The 26,028-nt window shown below is 44.8% G+C and overlaps 1 protein-coding gene across 6 annotated transcripts in view; it reads right to left on the bottom strand.

Moving 5' to 3' along the window:
* The window catches only part of CUNH16orf71 (chromosome unknown C16orf71 homolog), a 250,942-nt gene that overhangs the window by 55,261 nt on the left and 169,653 nt on the right, over positions 1-26,028 (bottom strand). For 4 of the 6 annotated variants that reach the window (XM_019507572.1, XM_019507574.1, XM_019507577.1 and 1 more), the window contains 6 exons: positions 19,163-19,291; positions 14,865-15,059; positions 9,953-10,279; positions 7,695-7,757; positions 3,735-3,788; positions 644-813 (listed from right to left, as the gene is read on the bottom strand). In XM_019507572.1, the coding sequence (XP_019363117.1) occupies positions 644-813; positions 3,735-3,788; positions 7,695-7,757; positions 9,953-10,279; positions 14,865-15,059; positions 19,163-19,291 (938 nt within the window). The remainder of the gene's footprint in view (positions 1-643; positions 814-3,734; positions 3,789-7,694; positions 7,758-9,952; positions 10,280-14,864; positions 15,060-19,162; positions 19,292-26,028) is intronic. The other 2 variants (XM_019507573.1, XM_019507575.1) reach the window with 2 other exon arrangements.

Below are 26,028 nucleotides of genomic sequence, written 5' to 3'. Positions count from 1 at the left end.
GGGACATTATCCCCACTTGACCTCCAGTGGCAGAAACTGCCCCAGCAGCAGGCAGTTCCTGGGGGCATGGAGCAATCTCCAGCTGACTGAGAGCAAAATCCTAGTCTAGCATCTACATGTGCCGTACTGTTCAGTAAGTAACTGAGAGCAAATTTGCTACTTGTATTTACAGGTAACAAACTTACTTGTGATTAAAGCAAATTACTGCACAGTAAGCATCTGCATGTGTAGATGGTGATGCTTACTGTGCAGTAATTAGCTCTAATCTTGAGTAAAGTGTCTTGTGTAGATGCGGGGTGTGCCCACTGAGAGTCGGGAAGCCTAACAACTAATTTATTCAGAGCCTGAGAGGTTCCCAAACAGGTTTCACATGCTGCTCATAACTCAGAACTTTTCTCTTGGAAACACCAGCTCTGTTTCTCCATGCCATGTGATATAGAGGGTCTGTTGGCCTTGTAGCTATCTGCCTGTCTAAGGCCACTGAGGATAAGATTCTTTTTTACAGACCACCTGTGACAACCACAGAAAAATCCTGGACTAGAACTATTGCCTCCTCAAGAATGGACTGTGCCAGCACATCCTGCAGCCTCTCTGCCCTAAATACAAATGAAGTCACAGATCTGCCTCTTTTTTGTTAACAAACCTGCTTAGCTTCAGGTGAGAGAAGTCCTAAGATGATGTCTGGTTTCAGGGTCACATTCTTCATCCCAACGAAGCTGAATTTTTCTAAATCTAGCTTTCGAAAGATCCTGGCAAGGTTACGTGCCCAGGCACCAGGTTTGATCAGCAACACTGTGCAGAGAAGCTGGGCTCCTGAAACAAAGGACAAATGTGAAAGCAAAGCTGCTGATAAGAAATAGATGTAAAGCACAGAACACTGGTATTAATTTTCACTAGTTTTAAATACAAGTTTAAATGTAAACTTTTTTGTTACCCAAGACAAGGAGATTTAATAGCTGGCATGCAGTCCACAGGAACTGTACTGACTGAACCAAACAAATACAGAATAAGAATGGTGATACAGTTTAACTTTTTAGTTTTAAATTGTATCTAGAGTAACCAGAAGCAGCAGGTTGAAATGGTTAGCTATTTGAAGATCAGTGGTGAGCTCTACCTACAGTTCCAAAGCTTTTATATGACAGGGTTGTAGACCTAAAATCAATCTGTATAAAATTTACCTTTGGGGTCCTGTTTTTGGATGCCTGGAACAGGATAAACTATTCCCTTTTTTCATGTGATATAAAAAGAGAACTAAATCAAAGGTACCATATGAAGTCAAGCTAGGCAGCAGGGGGCCACAGGGGGTAGGGACAGCTGTCCTGGCTTGGTGGGACACTGCCTCCTAGCCATGAGGAGACAGAGACCTGCCCTGACCTCCACTGGTAGGGATAGCTGTCCCAGCTGCTGAGCAGCTGCCTCCCAGCCATGTGGAGATTAGGATGGATCCCAATCTCCATGTGGTTGGGAGGCAACTGCCTGGCAGCTGGGACAGCTCTCCCCTACCTCATGGAAATCAGGACTAGCCACCATGCCCCCTGCCAACCCTGGTTGGCACCCAGAGAAGCCTGGATCTCCCCCTGGCTGTTGCAGGGGGCAGAGTGGGGCAGGAGTGGCCTGAGACTGAACTGCTCGAGTTGGAAGCAAATTTGCTCTCAACAGGCTCATGTTCAAATGCATGTGGGGGTGCAGTTTAATGTGTCTGAATTTTCTGCGCAGAAAGTTCAGGCATACTAACTGCATGTGTAGGTGCACCCACTGTCAAGTAGCTTAAGTTGTTAACTTCCTGTGAATAGCACTGTCTTTATTAAAACAGAAACTTTAAGGAAAACTTTGTAGTGTGTCTGAAACATAACCCTCCAGGGCTGGTAGCCAAAAATTCACAATCACCATGTAATAGAGAGTGCCAGAAAATGAAACTGACTAGAAATGGAATGTGACCAGACCTCACTGGTTGAAAAGTATAAGAAGGAAACACACAGCATAAATGTTAACACCTAAGAGACCTCATTCTGAAGTTCTACCAGTCAAGCTAACCTTAAATGCTATAATGTTGGATATATAGTTACATCACTTATCCTAATGATGCCCTTTGAATATTTGTTTTCTAACTCTGATGTTATAATCAGTAAACTAAGCCTGTCATTTACTGGCAGCAAACAGTACCAGTTAGCAAGAAGATGAGATAACCAGTACTGCAGATGGTTAGCGCTGTTCCCATTATTATCTGTTTGTGTATATAAAATGTCACTTTATGTTTCTTATGCATCATATTACTAATTATACAGCTGTCAGTGCAATGAAGCATCAACAATACTACATGTATTTTGTCTGCATATGCAGTAATTTTCAAACAGCAAGAGGCATGGTATTGATTCATAGTACAAAATGGGTTGGGACCAAATATAGAAGTAACAACATGTTCTTCATTCTATAGGAAAACCTAACCCATTTCCTATTGGGAGTTCTTACACTGCGGGATCTACTATTTTTTTTATAACATCCTTGAGCAGAAAGGTAAATTCCATAGCAACAGCTTGCTCTGCAGAGGCAAGCCTCCCTGTTCCCTTCAGCTACTGGTATATAGAATGGCAATTTAAATTACATACTGTTACATAAGTACTCATTGTCCTCAAAATGTTTTACTCACCATCTGCTACATTTCTGGGCAAACATTCCCATTCTTTCTGGTATGTGAATCACCACATCCTGCATATTCATATACTTTATTCGCATAATGTAGACATATTATCCTGGCCTGAAGATGTACAAATGCTCTTATCTTCAGGGTGGCCTTTAAAACATACATCTTCAGATCCTTCTCAGAGCTACATTTTCTACTAGATACATGGTTCTCAACATTTTTAGTCTCAAGGCACTCCTATCTAAACTCAAGGCACCCCTCAGAAAATGTTAGCTCTTAGTTTTCACTTGTTTTTTTTTTACTACAGGAAAACAAAAGAGCAATTCTTCTGTTGCAAACAACTCAGAAATCCCACAACAGGTCAGGATGCTTTTAAGACTATAAATTCCTATGTGAAATCTCTTGGGAATCATGTCTGCACACTTAATAGTGCTAACATTGTGTTGCACCCCTGAAAAGATCTCAAGGTACCCCAGGTTGAGAATGACTATACTAGATCCACACAGTGGACTGTCACTTATAGCAATAATCACTTCCCGTATTATGTGTTACCTTTATTATGCAGGCCTCTTTAATGTTTTCCAAGACTCCTGGTTACATTCTCCATTCACTTGTGACTGCTTTCTGAATTTTCCAGGTTTTGGTAAAACTTTTCTGGCCTTGGTAGCTTTTTTATGTTCTGTGGTTCCCTCAGCTCCCTTTCTGTTGGTCCAAGTTTACCAAAATGCCTCTAAGTGGTTTTACTTTCAAAGAAGTGACATGCTGGCTTCATGAGTACTGATAAAGCTGCAATGCATGTTTTTTTTTAATTTAGATGCGTGATTTAAAGTGAATACTCCCTCAAGAGAAAGAAATGTCAGGTTTCCTGAGATGTTTAGATAAGGAAGTATGTATCACTGTCAATGTTCAAACCCAGGGAACCGTTTGATACAATTCTAATTGTCTTCCTTTTGCTTGGTATCTTTAACTGCTCCATAAAACCAGAGTCAAATAAACACACACTTTTCTGCAGGAAGCTTTGCTGAATAACTGAGGGGGGAGAGGGGTGGGAGGGGAGGGGGAAGAGAGAAAGTTACTATATTGCCTCTCTTACCTGCTTGCATGTAGGTAAACACTGATTCTACACTGCTTCTTTGAGTTTCTCCCCCTAAAGAAGAAGAGATGAATAGATATTAATAGAAGGCAGCATTGCTTGGGGAATAATACTATCATCTCTGTTGTAAATGTAGCGTGTGATTATTACACAGTTGTTCATAAGGATTCACTGGTTTTCAGAATCCCACGTCTGGACATACATGGCCTTATTTTAGAAGTTCTGGGGTTTCAGAAATGGTGGGAGCATCCACAAATCTCAACCCAGCCCTGCAGGAGCTCACTTGTGAAAATCAGACCAAGCAGTATATACCAGTTATACAAGTGCTGAATTCCATAGATCTAATTCTCACTTACCTTGTTACTGTGTTCAGGGAAAGGAAGTTAGCCTTGGGAGGAACAGAGGTGGTTTAAACCACCTTTGTGATCCCCAATGTTGTGGCCAAACCAGAGTTTGCCTGACCATTTGCGTAAGGCAGAGCAGTCTCAACACTGATCTAACTTATACTCTGTTTCCCAGGCCCTTCTATGGGCTCTAAAAAATAGAGAAGAGGTAGTGAAGTATATTTTGGCCACACCCCTAATCTACCTCCTAAAACTATGAAGCAGAGCTAATTAACATGAGTGTAGCAGCATGCAAACACAGCCACACTACTGGTTCAGGAGGCAGTGGGTGCATCTACACACGGTATGGTGCTGTTGCTACAGCACTTTTGGAAGTACTAAAACATGGCGCAGTATGGGTGGTTACTGTGCAGTGCATGTGGGTAGATTTCACCCCCATATCGCTTTAGGGGTGTGCTATTCCCAGGGAGTGCGCTGCTAAAGCAATCTAGCTGGTGATCACGTGTAGACACACCTGATTTCAACATCACTATAGCCTACTGTACGGCAACATAGAGCATTGTTACGTTGCCATATGGCAATGTGTAGATGCTCCCAGTGTTTAGCAGTACATATGTCCCTCTAGGCTGTTACTTTGGGAATATCTATGGGCACAACACAGGAGCAATAACTAGTATCTAGGCAACTAAAGCTCATGTTTATAAAAACATTTGCAATGTAGGGATTGGCTGACTCAAGGGATTATAATAAAGTTTGAAACCTCATGCCTCTAGGGTACCGGCCAATCCCCACTCTAGGTGAGGGAGGGTGGAACAGTATTGACATTTGAAGGCTCTTCGATTAAATAATTTGGTGGGTTTGAGTCCAGTGACAACACAAAGATTACAAACCCCACTAAATGTCCCTCTTACCAGCACTCTTATTGGAGAAGCAAAAGGAGTGAACAGGTCAAAAATAAGCTCCCTACACACTCCTAGAGAATACTCCTCATAGCCAGCAATGGGGAACATCACTGAGGAAGCTGGGGCTGCTTCTGCTTTGTTTGTAACTCATTAAAAGAAAGGAGCTTCCAATACTTCTAATCTGGTAACTTTAAACAACACTAAATTTAATTCTAAAAAGTAAAAAAACAAAAAAACCCCAAACCCTGTTTGTTAAAGGCAGACCCAGTCATTACAATCTTTCTGTATTTATTACAGTCTGAGGTCAGTATGGTGTCTCTTTCCCATAGCACTTTATTTGGAAGCTGCTTATCCATTGGAGACTTTTCTTCTAATAAGATCTAGTTTCTTTCTGTGTCTCTATTTTCTGTTCTGCTGAAATAATAAGAGGTGACAGTATAGGGCAGGTCTGACTCTCAATCCCTCATCTCACTTCTCAGTGAGTACATCCCCTCAGGACTGATTTCCTTCTTTACAACGTGAGGTTCTTATAAGCTTTCCTTGAAACTGTAACCTGGGAGGAAGCCTGATCTTGTGGACTCTGGGCTGGACTGGGACTCAAGAGACTTAAGCCCTCTTCTTAAGTGTGCCACTGACCTTGGGCAAGTCATTTTATTTTTCTATGCCTCACTTTTCCCCATCTGTATAATAGGGATATGGATGTTGGCTTCTTTGATAAAACACTTTGAGATTTAGAGATGAAGTGTGCTAGAAAAGCTAGGCATTATTTTAACCCTAGATAGGGCTGCCTACCCATCCCAACTCACAGGAAGGCCATAGAGAAAGTATGATGCAATGGTTAGAGCACAAGCCTTGGACTTGGGAAACCTGGCTAGTATTTCCTACAGACATCCTGTGTGACCTTGGGCCCAAAGATTCAGAGATAATTAAGCACATAGCTCTCACTGATGTCAGAAGCCCCTCTGGAACGAGCTGGAGGAGTTTCTGAAGTGCCAAGTGCCTTTGTCCCCCAGCTGCTAAACACAGGACAAAGTTGAATCCTGTGCTTTGGTCCCTTGTTTAACTATGTTGGCTGGCCTGCCTGCAGCAGCATTGGTGGGCCAGCCAAAATTTATACAAAGTCACCTTCAGTGCTCTACTCTGTCTGTCTACTCTGTTGGCTTGTTCCCATCCCAGGTATTGGTCAATCAAAATCACTGCCTGATAGAAATAAAAAGCAAGGCTCAAATTACTGCCTGGCTGCTCAAGCTGTAGACTCCTGGGGTGAAAGACCTGGTGGTTGAGTAGCAGTAGTGCAAATCATTCACAATCCTTACTATGCCTAGAAGCAGTACAGGAAAGGGCATGGCCACAGCACTTATTAAGCATAGCTTAGCTTTTATAACCCCTAGGTCCCTCAATGGGCTAACTGCTTTGTTTTTTCTCCCTTACTCACTTTGCCTCTTCTTTTTCCTCCCCACTTCCCTACCATTTGTTTTCTAATCACTGCTTTCTTTTTAGCAGCTTTGCTTCTTGTAGTCCCTTTACAGCATCTGATGAAGCAAGCCCTCTGCTTCTGAAAGTTTATGCTATACATGTCTGATTTAATTAATCTATGAAGTGTAAATCTACCTTGATTTATCCCAGAAATATCTGCAGCAAAGCTCTTATGGACCCCGATCTGTTAGACCCTTGTTGCACAGGACACTTAGGGAAAATCCAGACAAATGTGGACATTAAGTATGCATACTTCACATGCAGGCATACCCTACACTGCTACTTTGCTGGATGGGGGGTTTTTTGATCCGAGAAGATCCAGGGTCAAAACACCCATGCCAAAAAAACCAGGGTGGCGCATGTGATGGCAGCATGCACTGCCCAAAACTGAAGCCTGGCTGGCCAGAGCCACGCTTTGGCTGCTGGCCAGGCTTCTTGCTGCAGAAGCACCATGGCTCCAGCTCCTGGAGGCTCCCAGGACTGCAGGTAAGGCTGCTGGAGGCTGCCAGGAGCCCAGGTAAAGGCACAGTTGCTGGCCCCAGCCTCCCCTACCTCACCCCAAGTAACCTGCTGCATGCCAGAGCGTGCATGTGGCATGGGTTTCCCCTGGAGACAAGTAGCAGCAGCACAAAGTGTGCCACTGTTACTTGTCCCAAGGAAATGCATGTTCCTGCTCATCTGGATGTACCCTTAGACTCCAGTGTGGTGCTGGACCTGGGACTGGCAACCAGCAAACTGTGCTGTTATTACCTCTGTGGAGTGGTCAGATGAGAACTGAACACATATTACCTAATATGATTTGAATATACACCTCCACCCAAAAGTCCTAACTTTCCTATAATACAATTGCAGTTAGCAATATACATTTGCACTTTACACACATTTTACTACTTGAACAGCAGAAGCTTACATTTTAAGTGCAGTTAACACATCCTAGGTGTAGTGTGTGACAAGGCCCTTAATCAAAGCTGCACCCTTCTTGCACTGGCTCTAGCAACAAGTGGTGCAGATACCATTGCCTACCCTCACCCCAATCTTGGGTTTAGCTGAGCCCTCTTTGTAGCAAAGACTTGCTAATCCAGGGTTGATGGATCTGACAAAATCCTGTACGCTTAGCATTTTTTTCAATCTTGTTTTAAGAATATAAAATAGTCTGAAAATAGCTTGTAGATATATACTGAAATAGTTTGAAAGCTAGTGTCTAAAAGGGGCAACTGCTCCCATAACTATGGTCTTACCTTCAATCCTGAAACCTCTGTCAGGTGGTGGCAGGTACTTCATAGCAGGGCAATGTCTGGAATCTGAAAAGGGAAAGAGAAGTGCTTTTTATGACTAAGCATGGTGTGATGGCAGCAACTACTTGTTGAGGCTGGGAATGTAACTATATCTACCATGACGATAATAGTGGGCTCTAAGCAGCTGCAAACCACTCAAGGGGAGAATTGCTCTTTAGAACAAAGACCCCCTGAATGATAAAACAAGAGGAGGAAAGAATTCAGAGTGGTTTTACAAAGAGATCCTGCAGGTTCCTAGAGTCATGGTTAATAGTAGTGTCTGTGCTTCATGTTTACTGTTGACAATGGCTTATATGAGTAAGGCTGGCTTTGCAGTTAACTCTTCCCTATAGAAGCTGATTTCTTACACTACACTTTAGATTTCAAGATTACTTTAATGCAGATTAATGCTGTATTAACTCACATGGCTCTTATACTACATTTTGGGAGGCTGAACCCCACCCCTTTTTCAAGAGCCTATTTTTCCTCCACCTTCATTCTGCATATACAACACCTGCACCCGATCATCCAAAGATCTTCCTTTTATAAGAACAGCATGTGTCTATTTCTTTTAACACCATCACAAGTCCCATCTTATTTTCTATAATGCTGGTTCATTGTTCTATTCTATATAAGCATCTGGCATCTGATGGAAGTACATAAGCCTTTGGTGGTGGCAATGCAAATGAATTTTCTTCCCAGTGAGAGGAAAGGCAGCTAAAGGGCTATTATTTATATAAGGAATAAATGAGCTTATGGGACTCCAACACTTCCTCACTTTTGATAAAGTTATTGTATGCTTGACTTACCTTCAGCTCTTTAAGATAAGCATGTAAGCATAATGTAAGAAACGTGCACAGCTGTGGGATCCAGAAGATGGTATACAATGCAAATGCACATATTGTTTAACCTTGGGGGCTGAGAATCAGGGTTTCCTTAGATCTCATGTGATGTGCTTCTGCATTTTGTATTAGAGGCAAACAGCAAGAACCGCATCCTGTACTACTCCAAGGTAGCCGAATATTCCCACTGCTTGCAAAGTGATTTGACTTAAGGAGGTCTACCTCCACAGTACTTTCCACAGAAGAAAACTGGTAGGTTCACTACGTGGAAATAGCAGTATGTATCATTCATATTTGGGAAGCCTTTGTCAGCAGTCTATCCATGTTTCACAAACTGTTCTTCCTTCTTTAGTGTGAAAAGAAAATCTGACAAAAATTCCATTGCATCATCTGTTTTAGTTCCTAAGGACCTAAGGTGTCTATCTGCACAGGAACACCAGGTGCTGGAGTGTATGTCTGTACTTTTATATGTTGTCAAACATTATACGGGAGCTGAGTTCTGAAATCAGTGGCTATGATGTGCTCTGTCACATTTTAAAGAGTATGGGAATTGTTTGAACTAGAGTATGGCCATCCCACAAGTCGCCCGTGGGCTCCAAGGGGTTAATGTGCAGTTCTGACCCCCACACCACAACATCTCTGCAGCTGCAATAGCAGCCATAGCTCCAGGCTCCCCACTCCTTCCTCCAGCTGTCAATTTCTGCCTTTGTCTAGCAGTCCAGGGAGATGAGGGTGAGTCTGTGGCTGCATCCAGGAGGGGAATGGGGGCCACATGCTGGATAGTGGAGGGGATAGCGCCCATATCGTGCAGCATTTAAAGGTATGTGCCCATGTGGGCATAGATGGAGTGTAGTGGTGGGAGGATGGAAGTATCTGTGTGGCAGTGTGCAGTGTGTGGCCTCTGGAGCATGTGGCTCCTGGGAGCTTAGAAGTTGGACAGCCTGTGAACTAGAGCATGGAAGTCGCATGCTAATCCTCACTGAGTAACATACAAGTATTAGACCTCAGTCCTGGCATTTAGGTTGTCTGTCTTGGTTTCTTCATATACGAAGTTGCAAAATGTTTGTAATATTATTTACGTGCTCCATGGGGTATTGTAATGGCTACTTAATATTTGCAAATGACTTTGAGATGCTCAGATGAAAAGTGCTATGAGGATGCAAAGTTGTATTAAACTATTAGAGCCAAATCGTGCTTCCAGGTTTACCAATGTGGCTGCCCGTGACTTTACTGGAACTCTACAGAGGCATCCACGTGCAGAGTTTTACCCTGAGTTAATATTTTAATTTGCTTCTTTCCAGGTCTGAGCAGACCCCACAGCAAAGGATTCCTTTATCTGGGTTCATTGGAAAGATTTAAAGAAGGAAAAATAGCACCTACCAGCTATAAAATCTTTCTCATAGAAGAAAAGTATTGCCTGTCTGAAGGCCGTTTCTGGGGTCAAGGCCATCACTCTCTGTAGGTGATGAATGTCGGTACTTAGCTTGTCCCCAGGTGGCATTAGTCTTTTCAGTGTCTCAGCAAGAACCACAAAGGCATTGAGTCTCCGTAATGCACATACAAGGGCTGGGCTGGATGTCAGCTTATCAATGCTTCTTTGCCAGGATGTATCTCCCACCTCAAAAGGGGTTACTTCTTTGGCCTGACTTCGAGTGAGACAGGGCAACCACTTGAGGCCCAGAAGCTCAAATCCTGGTTCCAGCCCATCTGCAAGTCAAGAGAAGTGTATTTATTACTAATTGGTAGCTAAGCTTGTGTTCCTCTGCTGGGGACCTTATGTCTTAGGGCCTTGTTTTACATTACACTTAGGACATATTAACTGCACTTAAAAACATCAGGGTGCCTGTAGACATGCCAGGAGGCTGCTCTGACACACTAATAACAGTGATAATTACTGTGCTCCAGCGAACTGCCTAGTCTTGTGTATTAGCATCCCCATGCTTCAAAATGGCAGCAGGGGTGATTTAACTAAAGCCTGGCAAACGAGCTTTAGTACAATGCCCCCACCACCGTTGTGAAATGTGGGGATGCTGATACACAAGATGCTGCCAGTGCTTTAATCAGAGTAGCTCTCAGAGCTGTTGTAACTAAAGTGCACCCCACCCCTGCACTTGTAAAGCTGCCCTCAGCATCCAATCATTCAAGCAGTAAAACACATGCTAAGTCCATTGTAGCATACCAAAGTTAGAACTTTTCCAGCAAGGAGTATCTCCAAATCTTATTACCTAATACATGTTGAACTAATACCAGGCTGCTCCCTGGAGGTCATATGGAGAGTCCATTGCTGTGCAGGGGGTGAGACTGGCAAATAGTTATTTATTGCTCCCAACCCCACCACTGCACCAGGGTTTTGAACCCACTTGGTGTGTTTCCAGGGCTTGGACAGACAAATAGCTGTTTGTCACTCCCAGCCTCTGAACCGCATTGGAGTTTTGAACCTGTTTGGTGTGTTGCTGGGACTGGGACTGACAAACAGATGTTTGTCTATCTGAGCCTCCACAACATGCTGCAGTAAACTTGAGTGTTCAAGGGCTCTGGCACTTAGGACATGTTTTATTTAGACTGTACTAAGCATGACCATGTGAGTGCTTACAATACTTTCTAACGCCCTGTAATTAGTTACTTTCTAACTTGCTTACTACGATGTAAATAAAATGTGTCCTAAGTGATAAGGCTCTCACATTCACAGAAGTCCTGTGAACTTCTTTTAGTAGACCAGCAACTTCCAAATTTGTTTTGACTGCACATCTTCTCCTGTCCAACACTGAGTTTGATACAGGTTTTGGAAACCTACTGGGCAAAATCTTTGTATGTTCAAAAGATAAAACTGCTAGCAAGTTCCTTTACTATTAAAGAATGGACTACCTGGGAACTAAAGTACCCCGTGCCACATCAACAGGGAGTCAAAGAGAATAAGTGCCACAATCTGATTAGAGAAAGGTGGTAATGTAGAGAAATTGAAAGGGATATGTTGGGAATACAATGATAGCTAAATGCCTGAATACAGCACAGTATATAATTATAGATACTTTAACATCTCTGATAATGCTCCATTTAAGGGCTATAAATTATAGTAATAAAGTACAATATAACACTGACTTAGAATGACTTAGCCCTTATTATGTTTGCAAACTACTCTTGTTTCCAGTGTAGCAAACTATTTGGGGGTTCAATACATAATTACATATTGCTGAAAGTTACTGTGGGTATTCAGATACCTTTGCTCACTTTGAGTAGTATCTTATTCTAGAAAGATTGCTTCAGCAGTACTCTCAAAGTAGGATCATATTTAGTGTGAGCCAGGGTGACAGACCTATGAGATGTCGGGCTGTCCAACTAGTGGCCCACAGGTAGCTTTAGAGGGGTTCAATTGTGGCCTGTGGGGCTTGTTGGTGCAGCTCCAGAACCCAAAGGTTGAATGCTGCCACCACGTGCCTCCACACTCCCATGCCCCCTGTCAAACTCGGGATCTTCAGTTGCTGTTGGTGACTTAAATCAGAAGCAGGGGAAAAGTGGGGATGAACAGTAGCAGTGTTCACCTGGGTTCTAGAGCCATGACAATTTAAAGGCAGCAATAGTCACGTCAATAAGCTGCTGCCCTGCCACCAGAGGTGGGTTGTTCAGCCCTGCAGTCCAGATCTGGCCCAGAGAGCCAAATGAGTTCTGACAGCCCTCATCTATATTAATCTATGCAATGTTCTCCAGTCTACAACATTTTTAGTGTTCTTAGTGCCATGTAATAATAAATTACAAACATAGTTCTTAGATCTTATATGGCTTTTATGTGTACATCTGCAAACATATAACAAAGTCAGTATTATTAATCTCATTGTGCAGGGAGGGAAACTGAGGCATAAAATGCATGACTTTGTCAGTAGTCACACAGGAAGTCATTGTTGGAGTATGGAGTAGAACTCATGTCTTCAGACTCCCCTAACCCATGCCATAATTGCCAAACCATGCCAGCTCCCAAATGTTAGATAAGGGCAAAACTGTCTGGATTACAGCAGAGCCAGATGGAGACTTAGCACATCCTTGAAGTGATTCAAAACCTACTGACACAATCTGGGCCAGAATACTCTTTGAAATGTTACCTGGGATTGGACCATCACTAACTAACACTCACAGACTATTTGAGCTAAATCCTATTTCATGCAAGGTACTTAAATGACACATTCAAGGTCACTTTAACTGCCACTTGTTGGCACTTACCAGTTAATGAATCTCAGAATGATCCTACTGGAAGCTATGAGGCCATTCAAAATTTTAGCTCAAAATCCTAATTGTTAGGGCACTTGCATAGGAAGCTGGAGACCAAGGATGCCTGTAGACATGCTGGGAGGCTGCTCTGACATGCTGTAATTACAGCATGTCAGAGCAGACTTGATTAACTGAGTCTGCTAGAACGTGGCAATTACTGCACTCCAGTCAGCCTCCGCCTCTCATGTATCAGTGTCCCTGTGCTTCAAAATGGCGATGGGTGTTTTAACTAAAACTTGGTGAATGAGCTTCAGTTCAAGTGCCCTCACTGCCATTTTGAAGCACAGGCATGATGATACATGAGACACTGTGGTGCTTTGATTAGAGCAGCACTCACAGCAGCTCTAATTATGTGTTTCCCTCACTTTATGCTGTACATCCATTCCTGGAAAATGGTGCATAATTCAAATTCACATAAAGGGAACCCACTTTACAATGTAACAAATAGGGATATGGTCCAAGACCTTGGCTGTACTGACCCCCAGACCATTGCTACCACTTTTAGAAGACAATTTTGGTACTCGCCAGCAGCAGACAGTACACACAAGCACAGGGCACTACCACAATGGGGATGGTAACTACAGAAACACATGTTGCAGACAACGAACAAGGAGCACAGGAGACTATATTTTGGTGCACGTAACTCCCACAATAAACTGCACAAAGCAGCTGACTGCAGGCTTCTACCATACCAATCACATAAGAGTGAATTTACCTTGCATATAATGAATTTTTGGTATAAAAAGGGTTATCGCATAGGAACAAATTCACACATACAGAACCAGCATAAACCGAAGGAAACCTGTAAAGCACCCTCCCACCCCCGTCCTTCCACTGAAGCACATGTAAAAATGGCCTGAGGTTCTAGGTTTGTTGGTTGTAGCCATATTGGTCTAAGGACATAGGCAGACAGGGTTCTTTGGGTAGATGTGATATCTTTTATTAGACCAACTAGATAGTTGGAAAAATTGTTCTTTGCAAGCTTTCAGGCACAAACACCCTTCTTCAGGCATAGAGGGATTCTGGTGGTGTTTTCAGACTCTCCCTATGCTTGAAGAAAGGTGTTAGTGCATGACAGCTTGCAAAGAACAATTTTTCCAACTATCTAGTTGGTCTAATAAAAGATATCACATCTACTCAAAGAACCTTGTTCCCCAAGGTTTTAGGCCAGGAGGAAGAGAGTAAACCACAGGGTTTGTGCCCTCACAGGGGTGAGAGCAAACCACAATGGGCAGAAACTTTCTCATTATTCTCTATCCAACTAATATTAAAGGAAGGTTTAGGGGGACGGCCCTAGGATGTGGGGCCTCCCACTCCCCTGGCAAGTGCCCTAACTGCTAGGCTATTGGGCTAAAACACAGGAGTGTCCTCCTAATCCTTTTCCTTCACATCATGAGCTTTTCCCTGGCTACAGTTTTGATACCTAAGTGGCCTTGTGTGGGTACGTAGCCACATACCTGGCCAGACATATCACAGCCCTACTGAGTATGCTTAGCAGGTACATGCAGACTTGTATGCCCAGACCTGAGACACAACCATATGTAAATACCCAAAACTGCAGTTATACAATTGTGTTATGTACTATTTAGGTGCATAACATGAAAAAGGATTTAGCCCTTCATCTCTTGAGGCAGGGAAAACAAATGTAACTAAGTCCTGAAAGAGCCTATGGAGCTATGGGTAGCTAGGCAAGTGGTTCTCAGCCTTTTGGATTTGAGGCTCTCCTCACTGGATTCAAGGCACCTCTCCAAAACTTTTGTCAATTGAGTGGCACCCAACTTCAAGAACAAATTTTTAGATTGCAGTAGTTGCCTCCTTGCAGAGGAACTGGGCAGTGGGGGTGAGAGAACAGCCAGTCAGGGACAATCCTGACCCTGTGCTCATCTCCTCACCTCCTTAATTCCTAACATCTCAGGGCAGCCTTCAAAGGATCTGGTGGCACCCCAGGCTTCCCTGGCACCTTGACTGATAATCATTAAGCTAGGCAGAACCTAGGCAACCTCTACAGCCCATCCCTAAGAAATGAAATCACCTGGTTTTTCACGTGACTTCTTGTTGCAAGGGCAAAGGATTTGGCGAAGAAGGTCTCCAGCATTCTTTATGGCTTCATTTCCACTCAGTGTCAGGATGACAACTTGTTCCATCTCAGGATCAGAGGCATAGGTTTGATTGCATAAAACATTCAGAGGCATGCTACATGGGTCTGGCACTGCACTGAGATTGCCTCCTGCCCAGGGAGAGAAGCAAAATAAATCTAGTTATCCAAGGAAAATTAATCTCCACTTTCTTTTAATGGGAGAGACTGAGTCATCTTTAATAGGGCAACAGAACACAGATTCTGAGAAACATCCTTACAAATACAAAAGTAGCCAAGTGACTAGTGACTGTCTCATCTTGGTCCCTACCAAATTCCTGCTTGAAAAATGTAAGCTAAGCCACTGGCATAATCCTAGATTATGATATCTTTACTCACCCTTGGGTAACAGGGAGAGTGATTAAAATCAAAGTGATTTAAATTACTGTTTAACTGTGATTTAAACCACCAAGGAAGAAATCTTGATTTCAATATCTCATTTAGATTTTGTTTTAATTTTGGTTTTTAGATACTTAGATTTATAACACAATACAGCTTTTACACTAAATTAACATGGAAGATATGTTATGTGCAGATTTAAACAAATATATATAATTTAACATACATTTGTTCACTTCCTTAATGTTTATACCCTATGAAATTAGAAAATGGTGAATACCTTTATTTACTAGATGTTTTGGTTTTTTACTTGTAATTTGTGTCAATCTGCTTTTGGAAAGAAATTGAAATTTGATTGAAAGCACAGATTGTAATCATAGCATGTTTTGCATTTTAAACTAACTTATAATACAAAGGAAATATTAGCTGTACCTAATTAAGTGAATTGATTATTTCTGGTTACCATGTCCACCAAGATTTTAGAGCTAGTAGATATCAGCATCTCACTCTAGTAATTATTTAGAGATTTGGAAAAAGGAAACACATTTTCTCACTTTTTTTTATGGACTAATCAATTTCTCAACTCTGAATGAGCCAATTACTAAACTGATTCAAACTAAATAAACTGAAAAAAGACACTATTTTGTCTCTGCACCAGTAGAAGGGGCAGTAGCTGCCCAACAGGGGTGTGCGAAGCAGGCCCTATTCAATTCAGATTTGGATTTGGCCTGAATCAGGGACAGTGATTTGATTTTTTGATTTGAATCACTATCCCTGATTTGATTTGGCCAAATCTGAATCTGAAGATTCAATGCTGATTTGGAGAATCAGCGATTCAGACATAGACACAACTTTAAAAGTTTTTTCTACATACCTTGAGGTAGCAGGCACAGCCTGTGATCGCTGCGATGCTGGGGTGCATGGAGCATCCCCCAGGAGTGGGGGGGGGCCCTCCACGTGCTTGGTGGCGAATCTGGAAGTGGACCAGAAGTAGTTCCAGTCCACTTCTGGGTCTGCTGTGAAGCGCACTGGGGGTCCCCCCTGCACCTTCCTGGCTCAGCAATTGGCTGCAGGGGGACCCCAGGTGCCCTCCCCCAGACCCAGGAGGCACCAGTCACCGAGCCATGGGTGTGCGGGGCGATGCCCCAGCACTTTTTCCTGCAGACAAGGAAATAAACTGGAAGTGCTTCTGGTCCACTTCCAGGTCTGCTGTCGAGCACGTTCCCCAGCATACCCAGAACAGAACCAGAAGTGCTTCTGGTCCACTTTGGGGTCTGCTGCTGAGCATGCTGGGGGGCCCCCCCATGATTCTGTGGGACACTCCATGCACGCTAGCATCGCAGCACTCATGAGCCCCTGCTACCGAGCAGTATGTCAAAAAAACATTCAAAGCTGTCTCTATGTCCGAATCTCTGAATCTTTCCGAATCTCTCTGAATCGATTCGGAAGGTTTCAATTTGATTCAGAGAGATTAAAGAGGCCTCTGATTCGATTCAGATTTGGAGACTCAGCCACCAAATTGGGCTGAATCTCCACTGAATTGAATCAGGGACCGAAGCTTTGCACAGCCCTACTACCCAAAGCTTGTTTATCATGTCAACTAATTTAACTTCTAGGTGCTTAACCAGTGACATATTTCACTTTAGGGATTCGTATATTTTTAAAATTTTGACAGTGTGTACTGATTGAATATTTGCATATAATATTAATTATTTGAATATATTATAATATATTTAGGGCTCACTATGTTGGGGTAGCCAACGTTTTTGGTCGAAGCGCTGAAGAAACCACAATGTCTACCTTGTAAGGTGCCGGAGTTCCGGCATCACAGAAAAACAAAACCAGGGTGGGAGGGGATTGGAGTGTGGGGGGGGGGGCAGGATGCACTGCATATTAATATAGTTAATAATCATAAATGTTGGGAGGGGTTTACAGGGTTTTTTAAAATTCTAAACCTGGTCACAATAAATAAAACTTCATATACTACCTTTGTTTTTGTGTTTTCTTTTTTTGTTAAGCATGTTTTGATGAGAGAGGAAAAAGAGAAAAAAGGAGAGAAGAGATTGAAAGAGAGGTAAAGAGAGAAAAGGAAAGTAAAGAGATGAGAAAGAAGAGAAGAAAAAATAGAAGACAGAAAAAAGGGGAGAAAAAGAGAATAGAAAAAGCAGAGAGAAAAGGAGAAGAGAGAATGAAGAGAAGAAAGAGAGAAAGAGGGAGAGAAAGAAAAAAGAGAAAGAAAATGAGAAAAAGAAAAAAGAGAAAAAGAGGGGAGAGAAAAAGAGGGAGAGAGAATAGAAAAAGTGAGAAAGGAAGGAAAAAGAAAAAAGAAAAAAGGAGAGAGAAAAAAGAAAAAAGGAGAGAAGGGGGAAAGGAGAGAAGAGAGAAAAAGAGAAAGAAAAAAGAAAAAGAGGGAAAGAAAAGGGGAAGGGAAAAAGAGAAGAGAAAAACAGAGACAAAAAGGGGAGAGAGAAAAGAGAAGAGAGAAAAGAGAGAAGAGAAAGAGAGAAAGAAAAAAGGAGAGAAAAAAGAAAAAGAGAGAACAGAAGAAAAAGAAAAGAAAAACAAAGAGAGAAAAAGAGGAGAGAGAAAAAAAAAGAGGAGAGAGAAAAAAAGGAAAAAGAGAAAGACAGCGTGTCCCTTGCTGCCCATGTCTCCCACTGCTACTGGCTGTGGCCCGAGCTTGCTGGTCCAGGGCAGTGTCTGGCAGAGGGAGGCAGTGACACCCCAGCAGCAGCCTCAGGCCTTGCCAATGGTCCTGGAGCAGGGGGAGCCTGGACCCAGGGCTAGGAAGGAGGGCTCAGCCAGGGCTCAGGGCAGGGTCCAGGTAGTGAGGGGAGAAGCAGGCATGGGGGGAATGTGTCATGGGCAGGCTAACCCAGCTGAGCCCTTGGCAAGACAGCAGCTGAAGGAGAGCAGGGGCTGGGGGGAACCCCAGGGCTCTGCAGACTCAGGCTGTGGCAGGCAGGTGGGGGCATCCAGTGGCACCTGAGGTGGGGCCCAGCCTGGCCCATACAGCTCTGCAGGGATGGGCTGCAGCCATCCTGCCTGCAAGGGGATGCCAGCTGGCTGGGTCAGGACACCAGGCTCAGGGGGCTTTTGCCTCTGGACTCAGCCTCCCTGCCCACCAGGTACAGCATGACTGGGGCAGAGCTGCCTCTGGTGCAAAGGTCTGGCCATGGGGCCTGGCACGGGCAGTGCTCAGGGCCGAGCCAGCTGGGAGCCTCCAGTACAGTGGCCCTCCATGATGCCTGCCCAGGCCACAGCCCTGCCCACCCACAGCTCCCCTCCAGGGGCTGGAGGGTGCAGCCTGGGGACAGGGAGCGGAATTAGCAGAACGCAGACTGCATTGCTGCCTTTGTTCTCCTGCCCCTGCTCCCAGTGCCTGCTGTGGCGCTGGGACCTTTGGCTGCTCCAGAAAGCCCAGAGCAGCAACTTAAGAAAAAATGGGTTTTTTTAAACAATTTCCTCACACACCTACTGGCATGCCAGCGAAAATGTCTCTCCATGCCACCATTTGGCATGCATGCCATGGGGTTGCCTATCCCTGCTATAAGTTCATAATTTCATATTTCATTTTAAATGAGTTTATTTTTCAAAATGAATATGCATTTAATTTTTAAAAATACTCATTTTTTATTTTTTAAAAAGCTTTGATTTTGTGAGCAACACTTTACCCCATGACTAGAGTCATCATGCAGCACAAGTAGAGGACACCAGTGTCCAGGGCTAAACAAGTTACAATTGTCAATGAACCACAGCCTGGGGTTTTTACTCAGGAAAATTCCCTCAAGATCTGACCTTTGGATCTGACTCCATATAAAAGGCAAAACCTTAAATCTTCTATTGCTCCAGCATACCCAGTGCCTGCAATAAGCTGTCAGTGTAGGGAGCCGCGTGAATACACAATGCAGGCAGTCTAGCATCAGGAGGCAGGTTGCTTCTCACCTCTCCAAGGAGACCTTTTTCTGCCAGTTCATTCATGAGTCCTAGGAACAGAACAAAAGTACACACAAGAAATATAATGCAAAGCTGTTTACAATGCACTCTGATATGAGAATAGTTTAATCCTACCATGTATTTTTGGGCCATATTTCCAGACTCTTGTTACAGCAACAGTAATATGGGTCATGGTGAGTTCACCCAAGAGATACAAAATGCATTGTCATAATCAATTCCACCAGGATGGCAAGCCACAACTGTTTATATCAGAATTAAGTAGCTGCTGAAAGTCAGACTTAATCATTACTTTTCTTAGAAAGATCTTTGCTTTGAGGTCAACAGTCTAACTGTCTCAACCAACATGTAACTCATGTTATAAAAGAAATATCTTCCGGACTAAGAGACTGAGTCTCTGTGCTCTGTTTCAGCCCTGTTTGCGTTTGGGGTGGCAGTTTATTTCTTTCTGGTCATCTGTTTTTCAACTGTCTACATATCTTTTACATTTACATGCAACTCGAAATTCTATTCCTGGGTGTGTAGCCTTGCACATGTACAGTGGGCCTGAGCAATAGGATACACACTGGCCTTGTACATGCCTAGCTATGTAGCTGGCCAAAATGCATGACTAGTATATGTGAGGGGGACCATTTTGTTTTCCGTCTGCAACAGAGTAGCTGAGGTACTAGCCTAGGAAGTCAAAAAACTAGGATGTAGCCACTGCCACCAACCCAAAGAAGGTTTCAATTTGGGTTTCTCACTTCCCAGAACACTACTGTAACCACAGCACCACTAGTCAGTTAGCAGTTTCTACACTGGAGAGCTCAGAAAAATCTTATTCAGCCATAGACTATACAGGCAGGCAGTGCTGGCAGGAGCAGCTGGGGGAGTAGCTGAAGGAGCCCCAGCTTGAGCCAGCAGCCCCAGGAGAAGCTGTAGCTCGTCCGGCTGCTCCCCGCTGGGGCAAGGCAGGCAGAGCTGGCAGCCCTGGGAGAAGCTGCAGGGGCTGAGGGGAATGATCAGGAGCTGGGGGGATGACTGGGGGCTGAGGGAATGAACAGGGGCTTCCCCCCCGCTCCCAGTTCAATCCCCCAGTTCCCTGATCATTCCCCCCCACTCTCATGGCTTCTCATCTAGCTGCTCCCCCAGCTGCTCCCGCCAGCACTGCCTAGTGCCTGCCCATACAGTCTATGGCCGAATCTCTGAATCTCTCCGAATCTCTATGAGTCGATTCAGAGGCCTCCGATTCAATTCAGAGAGATTAATGGGTCTCCCGATTCGAAGACTCAGCTGCCAAATTGGGTTGAATCTCCTCTGAATCAAATTGGCTATGGAAGCTTTGCACAGCTCTAATAGATACAGTAAAATAAGCAGATGGAAGAAGAAGATATAGTAAACACATAGATATTGTAAAATAAGCAGATAGAAGAAGATATAGTAAAGATATAGAAGATAGAATTTTATTAGTAGATGTTAAGAGTTATGAGTCCAAAAAGATGACAAAATCAGTAGGGAATTACAGATCACCCGAGCGAGGGACTAACATAAGAGGGATGGGGGTGAGGAGGGGAACTTAACTAGGCTACAGAAAATATAATGTTATCCAACACACACACACACACGCGCGCACACACACACACACATTTTCTAGCAGAGCAAACATTATGAAGCATGCTGGAAAGACAGGTGCCAGGTCTCCTGGCAGGGGAGTGAGAGGGGGCAAAAGGAGAGCTGCAAGTTCCCACCCACACCAAACTTAGATGCACCCTCTTCCCTAGTAGGCATGAGGTTTCTATAGCTAGTGGCAGCATGGAGGTGGGAGCAGTGTCTGCACTTGCCCCACCTCCACTAACACCAGCAGTAATAATAACCCCCAGCACCACCAGCATGACAAGCACCAGCATGACAGTCTTCTCCACCCCAATTTCAGTTCCCAGCATGAGCCTCCCAGTGCCAGAGGAGGAGCTGCATCTGTAACCAGGGGAGCTGAGTGCCAAAGCCAGGGAAATTCTGGGGAAGGAGGGGGAATCAGAGTTTCTGCTCCACACCCCTCAAAGTTCCCCTAGAGCCAGGTCTCCTTCTCTGGAAGGCACTGCAGAGGAGGTTGTGGGGGCAGGTGGCTCAGTTTCCCCTGTTGTTGTGCCTCTGTCTTCTGAGGAGGAGGATAAAGCAGGATCCCCACCTACAACCCAGAAGCGAGGGAGTAGTGTAGTGTGGGATCATTCTGAGGTGGCAGATGATCCCAAGTATGCTACCTCCCTGCAGTACTGATGCAGGACCAGCCAGGGAAGGACGAGAAACACTTCAGCACCATGGGGATGCTGATGCATATCAGGAGGCACCACCCCCTTGCCCTTGCTCCTCTTCATCCTGGCACCAGTGGGAGCATGTCCAAAGAGAAGTCTCCTTCTCGTTCCAAAGCCCTTGTCCCCCAGAAGCAGAGGCAGGCCACCCTGGAGTGGTGGAGGAAAGGCAGAGGGAAAGGAGGGTGCGTTCCCAAGGCAAGCGAGGTCACCCAGAGCACTGGGGAGATGCTTGCTCTGGATGGCCAGCCCTTCTCCTTAGTTGAGTAGCCAGGGTTCAAGTAGCTCATGGCAATCATGGCCCCATCATATCGCATGCCCTCACGCACCACCTTCAGCATGACAGTGGTGCCCTCCCCGTATGAGGCATGCAGGGAGTACTTGAGGGAGAAGCTGCAAAAGGCAGGTCCACAGGTGGCCTTACACTTCACCTTGGACATCTGGAACAGTTGGGGTGGCTCATTGGGCAGGGCGAGCTCACCCATGGGTTCATGGTCACTGACAATGGGGCCAATATGGTCAAGGTGGTTCATGATGCCAACTTTGTTGGCATTTGCTGTTTGGCACACAAGTTCCACCAGGGTTCCCAGTGATGACCATCACTACTACGACCAGCCAGCTCATTTCAAAATGCAGGAAGACACACACACAAAGTCACACAAGTATCATGAGTTTTGCTTTGAACAGTTTGAGGTACAGTTTCACAGAAACCCCTGCACCTATCTCCTTGAAACCTAGCAGGCTTCATGGCCTCAGAAGGGGCTACCATCCTTGCGATTTTCATCCAAATCACACATGAAATGACAAAGTTATAGGCATTTTAGTGATTCCCCATTATAGTCTATGGCCGAATCTCCAAAACCACATAAAAACTCCAAAACAGATTCAGCCAAATTGAAACAGAACAGTGGATGCTGCAGTTCAAGCGGGATGCAGACAACCTGGAGAGGATCCAAAGAAAAGCCTGATTAGAGGCCTGAACAGAAGGCCCTACGAGGAAAGGCTAAGGGACCTTAACCTCTTCAGCCTCTCCAAGCGAAAGCTGAGAGGGGACCTTGTGGCGGCGTGCAAATTCATAAGGGGAGAGCAACATGAAGTAGGCGACGATCTGTTCACCAGGGCAGCCTCTGGAACGACAAGGAACAATGGCCATAAGCTACTAGAGAGAAGGTTTAGGCTGGACATTAGGAAAAAGTTCTTCACGGTCAGGGTTTCCAGAATCTGGAATGGGCTTCCAAGGGAGGTGGTGTTCGCCCCATCCTTGGGGGTCTTCAAGAAGAGACTGGACAGACACCTGACTGGGATCACATGACCCCAGGACTGGTGACTCTTTTCTTGCCTGCCAGGGGCATGGGGTCGGACTAGATGGCCCACTAAGGTCCCTTCTGACTCTATGAATCTATGAACAACAAAAGGATTGTGGGGGGTTCTGGGGTATTCCTTAGCAACATTAGGATGTTTCTTGGTGCTTAATGCTTGTCACAACTTATGTGAAAGGCAGGAATTTCTGTGGGTGATATTTTTAAGTGGAGCAATTGTATGGTTGGTACAGAAATAGGCAACCTTTTGGGTATCACAATACCCTTCCTCAGGCCTCAAAACTACCAAAACACAATTTAGTGTTTTTTAATACTGAAATCAAAGCAATTTGACAAGATTAGCAGTTTCTACACTGGAGGGCTCAGCATTAAGCTGTTACCACTGGTCAGTCTTAAAGCACTGAAGGGTGACATAAAAGAGCCATTGGCAAGGTTATTCTGAGGATAAAAAAAACCCTTTGTTACTGTGAGTGGCAACCTTTTACCTTTCCAAAAACTTTCCTTGGGAAAGTTTCTGCATTGGAATTTCAACATAAATATAAACACTGCAAATATTGTCAGTGACCTTCTCAAAGAGAACAGTTTGCTAGAGTTCCCTTAGAAAGAACAAAAAGCACACTTCTATAATGAGTTACTTTCCTAAGGAATTTAGGCAGTAGACAATAGAATGCTGTAATTACTCTGCCACAGTTAATCAGTCCCATCTGAGCATGTTTTCAGAGAGTTTGTGTGATACTCACTGGAAAAAAGGAAATGAATCTGTTGAATTGTCATATCATTCTGAACCTCTAAATAGACTGTCCCAATGCCACGCTTATGATTTATGGTTTTCCATTTTCAAGTATTGTATAGTGCACTATAAAAAAGAAAGGCACTAATATGTGACAGAATCATAATTCTCAAACTGGGGCAGTTACTGATAGGACATTGTATATTATCCAATACTCAAACAATGTATATATGCATAATGGAGCAATCCTGCAGCAAGAACAGTACTTTGAGTGAGGGGTAGGCAGCAAGTCAATGGTGACTAAAGGGCCAATGAAGAATGGGAGATGTTATGGCCCAAACACAGGACTGTACAAGAAGGGGCAGGTTTTATACCCAGACTTGTTCTGTGGTCTGTACAAGTTCATTAGCCTTCCACCACCCCCGTGCCTCAGTTTCTACATGTGTAAAATAGGCATAATAATGTATCCCATCTCATTGGGCTGCTCTGAGGTTTAATTCAATAAAGGTTAAATCCTATTTCATTTTACATGCCTAAATGGCCACTTAACTGCAGTATGCACACTTGCACACAATGGGGGATTCAGTTTTGCCCTGTGCATGTATCACTTGAAGCTGGTCCATTACATCTTGCATGTAATATAAAACTGCCTATGAAATCTTGTATGACAGCACTGGGAGAGCTCCAGCCCCCTGACAGCAGAGCCATAAACTAGAACTAGGGTGGCTAATCTTGAAGTCTACATGTAGTTCACTGAGCCACACATCCTATAGCTTGTCTCCCTCTCTTGGCTGCCCTGTGGGTCAACTTCTAGGGAAAGGTTATAGAGGTATTTGGGTAATGGCTAGTTTGTGGCCTGGTGGTTAGGACACTTTATGGAGAAGCAGGACAGATAGGTTCAAACCTCTTCTGCATGAAGGGGCCCAGAACCCAAATCTCTGACTCTCTGGCCAAGAGCCCTAACCACTAGGTTGCTGGGCTAAAACAAGGGTAGCTAACCTGAGGCATATGTGCCACAAGTGGCACAGGCACACTGTGTGTGACATGCATCAAATCAGGGATATGACAAGCAGCAGAGCGTCAGATAGTGCAGGAAGCAGAGAGCAGATCAGCAGATAGGGTAGGGAGCACAGTATAGGAAACACAGTAGCAGATCGGGCAGAAGGGAGTGGCACTCGGGGAAGATCTGGAGCTAATTTGTAGCATGCCTGTCAAAAAGGTTAGCCCCTACTGGTCTAGAAAGTAGGAAGGTTTTCTTCCTTCTGCACTGTTGGTTTCTTTGTAACTAGAGTTTCAGGACCTACACAGCCTTACATGCAGGGCCGGATAAACCCTTTAGTGTGCCCTAGGCAAACAAACTCATGGTCCCTGGGCCAGTTGAGACCCCCTCCAACACCCTAGCACCACCACCCATGGGGAGCTGGGCTTGGAGCTGCTGCTAGGAAGCAGCTGGTGCCAGATCAGTGGAGGGGAGGGGAAGGGAAGGGAAGGGAGGTGGATAGGGCCAATCATGCTGCTGCCATGGAGGGAAGGGCTGGGACCCCCTGCAGCTCAGGGCCCTAGGCATGTGCCTAGTTTGCCTGTGCTTTAATCTGGCCCTACTTATATACACATCTGGGTGCCTGCATTCCACACACAACTGCCCTGTTGGAGCATAGCACTACTGAGCACACTCAGTCTGCCTACATGGGCAAGGCTGAATCACAAACTGTGGGTAGGTGCCGAAACCTACAATCACACAGCTGAGTCTGTCATTTAGGTTCATAAATAGGGTTACTATATGTCTAGGTTTTCCCAGATATGTCCTGTTTTTGGGTCTTCCCATCTCCATCCAGGCAATTTTTTGAAATTTGAACAAACGTCTGGGATTTTCACCACTCTGCTGGGAGGAGCAATTGGGGAGAGCAGCATGCAGACTAGCAAGGGGGTGGGAGCAGATAAGTGTATGGGGAGCGGAGGGAGGGGTGCAGGTATATGTGTGTGTCTGTGTGGCAGGGGTGTGTGAGGATGGGTGAGTGCCTGGCAGCTGGGGCTGGGCAGGGGGAGCAGGGGGGAGATGCCTGCTCCTCCAGCAGGGGAAGGGGTGGGGATGGGGGACAGGGCAGGGGGAAGAGAGGGGACTTTGATGGCTTTGGGGAACTCTGTGGCCAGGCCAGCAGCACAGGGGACAGTGCCCGTGTTTGCAGGGGCAGAGCAGCCAGGAGATGCTATCTGGGGGTACCATGCCAGGTTGCCTAGTGCAGTGCAGGAGTCCCAGCCCAGGCTGCGGGGTGCCACATGCCTCCTCTCCTCCTCCCTCCCACTTGTGCCGGGGTCTGACTTGCTCCATTGCTACCCACACAAATCAGAGCCATTGCGCTCCAGCCCAGTCAGGAGAGGGGCAGCTGGGAGACCTTCTGGCAGGGCTAGGGAGAGCAGGGGGCTGTAGATCAGGC

This window comes from Gavialis gangeticus, unplaced genomic scaffold (genome assembly GCF_001723915.1).
Source record: "Gavialis gangeticus isolate Ggan-Ray unplaced genomic scaffold, GavGan_comp1, whole genome shotgun sequence".
Classification (NCBI taxonomy): domain Eukaryota; kingdom Metazoa; phylum Chordata; order Crocodylia; family Gavialidae; genus Gavialis; species Gavialis gangeticus.
The sequence above is the reverse complement of the archived record's forward strand: the minus strand, read 5'-3'. Positions and strand labels throughout refer to the sequence as shown.